This window comes from Hyla sarda, chromosome 3 (genome assembly GCF_029499605.1).
Source record: "Hyla sarda isolate aHylSar1 chromosome 3, aHylSar1.hap1, whole genome shotgun sequence".
NCBI classification, from domain to species: domain Eukaryota; kingdom Metazoa; phylum Chordata; class Amphibia; order Anura; family Hylidae; genus Hyla; species Hyla sarda.
Window position 1 is genome coordinate 91804327 of NC_079191.1, and position 11115 is coordinate 91815441.

At 41.8% G+C, this 11115-nt stretch overlaps 1 protein-coding gene across 1 annotated transcript; it reads right to left on the reverse strand.

Moving 5' to 3' along the window:
* Positions 1-9181: 9181 nt before the first annotated feature.
* On the reverse strand, positions 9182-10478 carry LOC130360978 (probable G-protein coupled receptor 148). The gene has a single exon (XM_056563538.1). The coding sequence runs from the start codon at positions 10256-10258 to the stop codon at positions 9182-9184; it is 1077 nt and encodes a 358-aa protein (XP_056419513.1). The 5' UTR covers positions 10259-10478.
* Positions 10479-11115: the final 637 nt, after the last annotated feature.

Below are 11115 nucleotides of genomic sequence, written 5' to 3' on the forward strand. Positions count from 1 at the left end.
TGAAGACCACTGCGGCCTTCAACATGCGGACCTCCAGAGGTTTCAAAACTACAACTCCCAGCAAGCCCGGGCAGCCATCGGCTGTCCGGGCTTGCTGGGAGTTGTAGTTTTGAAACCTCCGGAGGTCCGCAGGTTGAAGACCACTGCGGCCTTCAACATCATCCAGCCCCCTCTCACCCCCTTTAGTTCTGAGTACTCACCTCCGCTCGGCGCTGGTCCGGTCCTGCAGGGCTGTCCGGTAAGGAGGTGGTCCGGTGAGGAGGTGGTCCGGGCTGCTATCTTCACCGGGGGCGCCTCTTCTCCGCGCTTCCGGCCCGGAATAGAGCCGTTGCCTAGACAACGACGCATCTGCGTCGTTGTCAAGGCAACGTGACTATTCTGAGGCCGGGCCCGAAGCGCTTAGAAGAGGCCTCCCCGGTGAAGATAGCAGCCCGGACCACCTCCTCACCGGACGACCTCCTCACCGGACAGTCCTGCAGGACCGGACCAGCGCCGAGCGGAGGTGAGTACTCAGAACTAAAGGGGGTGAGAGGGGCTGGATGATGTTGAAGGCCGCAGTGGTCTTCAACCTGCGGACCTCCGGAGGTTTCAAAACTACAACTCCCAGCAAGCCCGGACAGCCGATGGCTGCCCTGGCTTGCTGGGAGTTGTAGTTTTGAAACCTCTGGAGGTCCGCATGTTGAAGACCACTGCGGGTGGGGGAGTTCACTCGAGTATAAGCCGAGGGGGGTGTTTTCAGCACCAAAAATCGTGCTGAAAAACTCGGCTTATACTCGAGTATATACGGTAATATAAAAGGTAGTAGATGAGCCTGTTTGTATACTACCTATTATTGGCGGAATTTATGTGAAATATTCATAGATAGGGTGGGGTTGGTTGAACTAAATAGAGCATAGGGCTATGTTCACACAATGGAATTTCCAAGCAGAATTCCACGTGAATATTCTGCTCTGAAATTCCGCTGCAGCAGAGTCTTATTGATTTCCATGGGATTCTGCAGCGCTGTGCACATGGCAAAATTTCCGCAGCAGATGTTTCTGCTGTGGAAATCCTGATTCCGGTATCTGCAGAAAGAATAGACATGTGTGCTCTTTTTGTGAGTTCTGTTTCGAAATACATTGTTGTTAATGAGGAGGCACATCTACGAGCGCCCACCAGAACATTTAAATGTGTGGACATTCCATCCATTTTTGGCCTTGTGGACATGGCTTAGAAGGAATATTGGATGTCCTTTCAGGAAAGCTTTTCAAAATACATTGCTTAATAGGGCTGCTTATTTGTAGCTCCCATGTTACTGATTACATAACAAATATGTCTAATTTCTACATGTGGGTGTGATAATACTTGACGTGGCTTTTATGTGAAATAAAAAGTACATACTGCGCCCATTAAATACTATGAGTGGGTGTGATGCAGCATATATACATATATATATATATATATATATATATATATATATATACATACAGAAATAAAATAAATCTATATATAAAATATAGCTCTTTTTCAACTATACAGTTACATAAATACAGGCTATACAGCACCAGACTGGGGCTATCAGGCAGTTTAAACCCACAATTCATACCAAATTTTAAACAATATACACACCATAACATTAAGTTCACCTACCTAACATTGTATAGCTCATCCTCCTGCTGCCAGAATAGATCTCACTGTTCACATGATGGGAAAAACTGGGATGTATAAAACCAAGCCTTCTTTGTCCATGGTTCAGCTCAGATGCCCATGTGCCAATAGGCATTTTCAATGTTAAAGCACTCTGCCCAGTCTGCAGCTACATAGCCCCCATACACAGCAACCTGCATTGCTATTTTCATTATGATCCTTTTCTATTATAGGCAGCATTAACTTTTTTAGCTATAGTAGCTTTTCTGAGAGACTGGACCAGATTAATTAGACTTTGCTGAATGAGGCCTGAACATCCATAACCCTGTTGCTGGTTCACCAGTCATCCTTTGTTTAACCCCTTAAGGACGCAGCTCATTTTCACCTTAAGGACGGTGCCATTTTTTGCAGTTCTGACCACTGTCAATTTAAGCATTAATAACTCTAAGATGCTTTTACCGATTATTCTGAGATTGTTTTTTCGTGACATATTCTACTTTATGTTAGTGGTAAATTTTTGTCGTTACTTGCATCCTTTCTTGGTGAAAAATCCCCAAATTTCATGAAAATTTTGAAAATTTAGCATTTTTCTAACTTTGAAACTCTCGGCTTGTAAGGAAAATTGATATTCCACATAAATTTTATATTGATTCACAAATACAATATGTCTACTTTATGTTGACATTATAAAATTGACATGTTTTTACTTTCGGAAGACATCAGAGGGCTTCAAAGTATAGCAGCGAATTTCAAAATTTTCATGAAAATTTCAAAATCTGAATTTTTTAGGGACCAGTTAAGTTTGAAGTGGATTTGAGGGGCCTTTCTGTGAGAAATACCCCCTAAATGACCCCATTATAGAAACTACACCCCTCAAAATATTCAAAATGACATTCAGAAAGTTTGTTAACCCTTTAGGAGTTTCACAAGAATAGAAGCAAAGTGGAGGAGAAAAATCAAAATCTGCATTTTTTACATTAACATGCTCTTGTAGACCCATTTTTTTCATTTTTAAAAGTGGTATTAGGTGAAAAAAAATTGTAGCCCAATTTCTCTCGAGTACGGAAATACCTCATATGTTGGCATAAAGTGCTCTGTGGGCTCACAACATGACTCAAGAGGGAAAGAGCAACTGTGAGATTTTTGAAAACTAATTTTGCTGTCATGGTTTTTGGGGGCCATGTTGCATTTAGGAAGCCCCCATGGTGCCAGAACAGCAAAAAAAAAATAAATAAAAAAAAAACACATGGCATACTATTTTGGAAACTACACCCCTCAAGGAATGTAACAAGGGGTATAGTGAGCCTTAACACCTCACAGGTGTTTGACGACTTTGCATTGAAGTTGGACGTGAAAATGGAAAATGGCTAAATTGGCTAAATTGATGGTGTTACCCCCAAATACAATCTGGCTTGAGGACCAGTCCCACGGTACCTCACACAGGGACAGGGGTGCTGCCATTCCCATGAATAGTGGGGAGCATATGGACATCCCTCTTGTCCTTATACCTGACCAGCAACAGGTTTTCATGGGAAAAGGCACGGTACTCACCAGGGGGATAGGAGTCTGCAGGGGATAGGAAGGAAGGTCTCTTTGATTCTTCCGTACTGTCCCACAAGCGAGTGTGGATCTGGCGGCGAGGGATGTGAAGAGAGGGATACTAGTATAAAAGTTATCCATGTAAAGGTGGTAACCTTTATCTAGCAAGGGGTGCAAAAGGCCCCAAACGATTTTCCCGTTAACACCCAGAGTGGGGGAACAATCTGGGGTTTCAATACGGAAATCTCGTCCCTCATACACCATAAACTTGCAAGTGTACCCTGAGGTACTCTCGCAAAGTTTATACATCTTCACGCTATACCACGCTCGCTTGGTAGGGATGTATTGCCGGAAGCTGAGTCTCCCCTTAAAGCTGATGAGAGACTCATCAATAGCGACCACCCTTCCAGGGACATAGGCCTCCCAAAATTTGGCCCCGAAGTGATTGATGACCGGCCTCATTTTATACAGGCGGTCATACGCGGGATCAGTTCGGGCGGGGACATGCCGCATTATCAGCATAATGTAAACATTTCCGAATGGCCTCGAACCGAGGACGTGCCATGGCCATATTGTAGAGGGGGGTCTGGTAAAGGATGTCCCCACTCCAATATTGCCGGACACTTGGTTTCTTGACCAGGCCCATATGCAGCACAAGGCCCCAAAATGTCCTCATTTCGGCTGCATCGACTGGGAACGGGGCACCAGTGAACTTGGCCGGGGAGGCTTGGCTGGTATGAGCGCCAGGGGGACTCATACTAGCATGGGGCACAGGGTCAGGAGCAGAGGAGGTTTGCGGACCCGCTTAGCGGCGTCTCCGCCGCCTTGGTGGCTCATCATCAGAAGATGATGAGGAGGACGAGGAAATAAGGAAGGTGGGGTCTTCCTCGTCCTCTGAGGCGCTTTCAGTGTCGGAGGCAAGTATGGCATATGCCTCCTCTGCTGAAAACGCCCTGCAGGCCATTTCCCTACTCTAATGGGGGTGAAGTGTATATATGTGGGTGAAAAACCTTATTCGTGTGTGTGCTGTGTGTGGTGTGGTGCGATAATACCTCCCTAATCCGCCATAACCTAACCTAACTAACTAAACCCGCCCATCAGAAAAAATATAAAGTAAAAAGGGGAAAAAAAGCTAAAAAAAAAAAAAAAAGGACATCTAGTGCAAAAAAAAGCCCTGCGCTAAAACAAAGCATGTACCTAAACAGTGGTGTGCGCACTGATTAGCGCTTGGTGGCGACCGGGAGCGCAGACGTCAGTGAGGGGTCCAGCTACTCAGCTCAGAACAGTGGCTGGTGGCACAGACACAGACCCCCACACAAAATACCCAAAAAATAAAATAATAAAACTCTTAACCCCGAAAAAATGCACCCGCCTGAACCCAAAAAAACGCTGATCAGTGATAAATCACTGACAGCAGTGGGGCAGGCCGCACACAGAGGTACGGTCCATCCACACAGCACTGGCCTGCTACTGGTGGCACGGGCCGACTATAGGTGCAAAAATAACAATGCCGCTATAACCCGAAAAAGTGCCTGCACCTCAAAAAAAAAAACGCTGATCAGTACTATGGGACTGATCAGCGGCAATTGGGCTGTAGCTAACGGTAGCGACAGCTCTTTTATAGCTAAGAGGGTCGAGCCACACGTTAAGCAAAAAAAAAAAAAAGGTCTGCGCCAAAAAAAAAACACTGGCGGCAGACCACAGCGACCCAGTAGGGCCGGGGTAACGCAGCTAAAGGTGCTACGGACCCACAGACACCTACGGATTGTACGTTGCAAAAAAAAAATATATATATTTTTTTTAACTCCTAACTGTCCCTACCTAATCTAAAGCTAACCCTTACTGCTTTCTGTGCCAAGGGGCCACAGAAACGGGGCAAGGGGGCACTTTTTAACACTTTTTTGTGTATGAGGGGGGAGATGGAGGAACAGAGCTCCGTCCTGCACACCAGATGAGAAGAAAATGGTGGGCAGAACGAAGCATCATGCTCCTGATGCCACCTCCCCCCCCCAAACTGCAGTGATTGGTGCAGTCACTGCGGCCACCCAATCACTGCTGTATTGGGGGATAGCAACAGTGCCGCCCCCCAGTACGTTATGGATGATGTTTGGTGGTGTCTGTTACACCACCGATCATCACCCTTATCCGGGTCATGTGGTCACATGTGACCCACGTGACCCGGAAGCGCCGCAGACGGCCGGTGAGTTTTTACCGGTGTACTGTGGTGATCGCCTTTATGAGGGGATCTCAGGATCCCCTCCAGCGATGAGAGGGGATGCTTGCTGAATGATTTCAGCAGGCATCCCGGTCCGGTCCCCGCCCGGTGAGTGGCGGGAACTGGAATCGCAGAAAATCGCATGTCTGAAGTGACATGCGATTTTCTGCGATCGCCAACATGGGGGGTCTCAGGACCCCCCTCGGCGATGTCCCGGGATGCCTGCTGAATGATTCCAGCAGGCATCCCGGTCCGATCCCCAACCGGCTAGCGGCGGGGACCGGAATTCCCACGGGCGTATGCATACGCCCCACGTCCTTAAGGACTCGGGATGCAGGGCGTATGCCTACGCCCTATGTCCTTAAGAGGTTAATCACTTTTAAAGATTGCTCTGACCCAGTCATTCATTTTTAATACAACTTGATCTGTACTGCTTTCCAACAATACCTGTTAATGTTGCCCATAGCAACCAATTAGATCATTTCTGATTGGTTACAATGGGACATAGGGACAATTTTTGTTCAGTTTTTTTAATCTATAGAATTAATAGAACTACTAAATATAGAGGAGCAAAGGACAAAAATTTATGGTATACACCCAAAGTAAAGTAACAAATAGTAAATCTTTATTAAATCAATAATATATACAAAACACATATTTTAAATCCACTTTAAAAGCTCATATGAGCATACTGCAGACAGAGGAGGCAAGACACTCTCCCTCAAAGGATATAAAGTCAGTGTACACTACAGACCAAAAGTTTGGACACACCTTCTCATTCAGTTTTCTTTATTTTCACGACTATAAAAATTGTAGATTCACACTGAGGCATCAAAACTATGAATTAACACGTGGAATTATATACATAACAAAAAAGTGGGAAACAACTGAAAATATGTCATATTCTAGGTTCTTCAAAGTAGCCACGTTTTGCTTTGATTACTGCTTTGCACACTCATTCTCTTGATGAGCTTCAAGAGGTAGTCACCTGAAATGGTCTTCCAACAGTCTTGAATGAGTTCCCAGAGATGCTTAGCACCTGTTGGCCCTTTTGCCTTTACTCTGCGGTCCAGCTCACCCCAAACCATCTCGATTGGGTTCAGGTCCGGTGACTGTGGAGGTCAGGTCATCTGGCGCAGCACCCCATCACTCTCCTTCTTGGTCAAATAGCCCTTACACAGCCTGGAGGTGTGTTTGGGGTCATTTTCCTGTTGAAAAATAAATGATGGTCCAACTAAACGCAAACCGGATGGAATAGCATGCCGCTGCAAGGTGCTGTGTTAGCCATACTGGTTCAGTATGCCTTCCCAGCAAAGCACCCCCACACCTCCTCCTCCACACCAGCACACCTGTGAACCATTTCAGGTGACTACCTCTTGAATCTCAACAAGAGAATGCCAGGAGTGTGCAAAACAGTAATCAAAGCAAAAGGTGGCTACTTTGAAGAACCTACAATATGACATATTTTCAGTTGTTTCACACTTTTTTGTTATGTATATAATTCCACATGTGTTAATTCATAGTTTTGATGCCTTCAGTGTGAATCTACAGTTTTCATAGTCATGAAAATAAAGAAAACTCTGAATGAGAAGGTGTTTCCAAACTTTTGGTCTGTACTGTATGTACATAAAGGCTGAAACTGAATAAATACAGACTACAATGCATCACTTGTAATGCACAATACCCCTAGACTTGGGGTAAATTTTAACCCAGGCCCCCAAAATTGCACACATAGTAAAAAATGACTTAGAGTACACCGGAAATGAGAGACTCAATTGCAGGTTATAAATAACTTCAACAGCAGAGATGTGAGAAATATGAGTTACCAAAGCTATGGGCAAGAACTACTGGTCAAAGGGTCAAAACTGGTCCTGCCATTAGTAGTAAAATATACTTAGCATGCATCCCCCAGAGGCCCGACATGTTCTTTTGCTTAAGACAACTTCCTCAGGGGTTCCCTTTGGCACAGAGAAGATGCATAGAGAGCTTTATCTGTCCATAGTGTTAAAATCCTGCCATGTCTGGACCTCTAATGATAATGAGATGACTCAGCTCCGTCAGTCCCAATTTACATAGAAAAGCTGAAATGTTTTCTACAGACAACAGGAAGCGTGAACCTACTGTGCCTCCTCTACTGCTATAATATAATAATAACATGTTACTTTACCACTTTTCAGTCTTGATTTTTTCTCTATCTATTTTACTAGTACTAGTAATATTGCAGAAATTGCTATAAACCTGGCACATATGAACATGCCCTTTTTTTTTTTTTTTTTACTTTTTGATTGACGAAATGTACTGCAGGGGATCAGTTTTTAAATAGCTACAGTAAGTAATTTAGGTGCTAAGTAATTTATTTAATTGCATAACTTCAATTTGATTGTGAATTACTATGGTTAGCATCGTCAAAGAATTAAAAAAAGCAAAATTTATATTTTACATATGTATGTATCTCTTATACACAGCATATTGCTAATATTCTACTAACCCCCTTTTTTTTTAAATAACATTCAGATTCTCAATAGGTGGCCGGCACATGTTCTTACTTAAAGCTGTGTACACAACCTTTTTTTTTTTTTTTTTTGCAATGAAACTAAAATGAAAACTGAAGCATCTGGTCAATAGGTCTTGTTTAAAATTTCTATCATTTTGATTCTAAAGCTCCTATGAAGACTTATATATTTCTAAGGTAACAGGCTACGAAAAACGCAGTGTGGACTCTGATCCTGTAGTCATACACTCTTCCATCTCACAACTATTGACTGATAACATAGACCGGTAGGTTGGCCAGAATTATGGAACCAATGGAAGAGAGAATATTTGCAGGGCTACATGTTTTTTTTTTTTTTTTTTTGTAGTCTGTTACCATGGAATACACACATCTAGGAGATGGAGACACTAAAAAAAAATAAAAAAATAAAACATTTTTCATAAATAGAACTGGGTGTTCAAGTCTATAAACATGGAATAAAATATGTTCGTATTTTTATTCTAATAATGTGCACAAGAAATGTCAGTGGCTGTCAGTGCACGAGCTGTGAAACAGTGTGTGCACTTTTCCATTGACTTTTATTGTGCACATTATAAGATTAGAAGTATGGTTGTATTTTGCTATTCCTTTTACTATGTGTGAACATAGCCTAATAATATAGTTTAGTCGCCATACAATAGGTTGACAAACAAAGCACTGAAAAAAATATGTTTGATTTGGTTTATTCACTCTAAATTCAGCCTTATTTCTGCAGTCATATCATTTTTTATTTGTAGATTTTATTTGTAGACTCCAATAAATCCATCAATATAATATTAGGTTTTTTTTTCTTCTATTTTATGTTAAAATTACCTCTTAAGGATAATTTGATCAAAAGAGTTTGTTCATTATCTTCACTACAACTTGAAGCTTTATTAAAAAACACAGATCAGATATATTTTTGAAACAAGACCAAACAACTTGTGAATGCAGATATTATCACAAAATGATATATTGCCCCTTTGACCAAAACCTATACAACACCCATGCCCCATCTGGCCATATGTATAGAGGATAATGTTACTTTTGGTCCCTCAACACTAAGACCATGAAGCTAGATAGCTCCATAGTATAGATATCATATTTATTAACAGACTCAAAAATGGTCATCCTTGGTGCTCCTCAGGCTGTTTGTGCTTCACATATTAAGATAATGATCCAGCTTTTTTATATTACCTGCAAAAATGTAGAAAAGGTTCAAACATGAATCATTGGTCGCATGAGAAGGGATTTGTTCCAGAAAACGTCTGCAGTCTTATTTGCCCAATATCTTACCGATCTGATATAACCGGTGCAACATGTCTGTGTTTTCTCAATCTTAAAAAGAGCTTTAGTGACTTATATATTTCCCTATAGCGAAGTCCATACAAACAAGGTGATGCAGCTTTTGGAAGGACAAGTAATACATTGCAGAGTGTCTGTGTTATCCATAATCCTGTTCTTAAACCGATGACCTTCCCCATATAGAGCAATGATTCTGACAACAGAAGGAGAAGTGGGCTCAAATAAAAGAACAATATGGTGTGATGCAAAAAGAAAGTTACACTGGCTCTTGAAGACACACTTTTCCAGATTCCAGTTTCCCTTGTTTTATAGTATATGACTATATAACAGCAGAAGATTAAAGAGAACAATAGCAGGAAAATGATAACAAACAAGATATAGCACAGTTTAAGTGCATCATCTGCATGTAATGCCATGAGTAGGATCACTGGTAAGGAACATAGTTCCAAAGGGCATGGTGCCGGTTTTTGGGTAAAATACAAAGCCAAAAAGACAATAGCAGGGAAGAAAAAGGACGAGATCCACAGCAGTATTAACAATTTCTCAGTTCTTCGTGCAGAAAGTAATGACATATAGTGTAGTGGCCATAGAACTGCCAAATAAGTGTCCACCACCATTGAAGCTGTACTGAGGACTCCTCCCCAGTAGGTAACAGCCAACAAAAAGAGAATCAGTATACATATATGTTTCGACATCTTCAAGTTCATTACGTTACATATGGCGATAACTGAATACAGGATGAGGTATATCAAGTCGTAGAGCACTATATTTCCCAATAGTAAGAACCTTGTTTCCCGGCGCATGCTGATGTTGGAGTAAATAGAGAATAATATAGAAGGAGTAAAAATGAGTGCTATCACACAGCAAAAGATCACTGGTATAAGAAACAAGTTCATTCCTGAATAGGATGGGTAAATTATCCACTCCCGTATCATGTAATGCGTTGGTGGGTCAATTTCCATGGTGTCATTGACATACATCTCCCGTTGCAGCATAATCGAAGCATTGACTAACTTTGTCAGACTGCATTCATGTGCGTGTGACATGTTCATGGTTCTCCTCATGGTCCTTTTAGGTCAAATTCTGCTCATTGTTGAGTTTCTTCCTTCCTCCCACACATACTTCTGGATATGAGGTTGGTCTTCCAAGGCAGCTTCATTATGAAGTTTTCGTTTCTTTAATAAATGTCTCAAAAGGATGTGGTACCTTCTAGGGCTATGAGATGAAACAAGACGAGTCGTGAGTCTCAAGCATTACTTGGTTGCCTCTGCTCTTAAAGTTAAGTGTCCAGCCTCTCCACTATAATAACAAAGAAACAGATGGAACGGCTCCCTGATTACACAGATATGTCCAATAAAACACCACATTCCATGTGCACTAGGCCACTGAGCCATCATATCACACCTCTTAACTGGAACAGAGAGCGGCAAATATCGACTTCATTCTGTATAATCAATAATACATTTAGCCTTTTTTTTTTTAAACTAAGGTATAACTATAATAGATTATAATAGATTTTGCCATGCAGTACTAGGCACATAATATTTGTATTTAGGTCTGATATCATGGCGCCTCTAAACGAACATTCAATAAATAGCCTTCTGTGTACTTGTGTGAGCAAACCAATAAGAAAGATATATTCGTCATTTAGAAAAAATATATAGAAAAAATATTTACTTAAAACATGTATCAAGCACGCTACTTGTGACATGTCTGCACTAAGGCTGTGCCAGAGTGTGACATATTCTGTCAGAAAAATCCACAAAATGAACCAAAATCAAATAAAACCCTACAAAAGGGGCGTGGCAAACATTTGCATAAGAAACCTTGATATTTATAACAGATACTTAAAAAAGAGAATTCTGTGGGGAAAATTTCTGACCACAAAATAGATGGTCTAAAAAATAACCCACTTTACCCA

Coding starts and splice junctions, on each gene's coding strand:
- LOC130360978 (XM_056563538.1), bottom strand. CDS start 10,258: ATGAGGAGAACCATGAACATGTCACACGCACATGAATGCAGTCTGACA.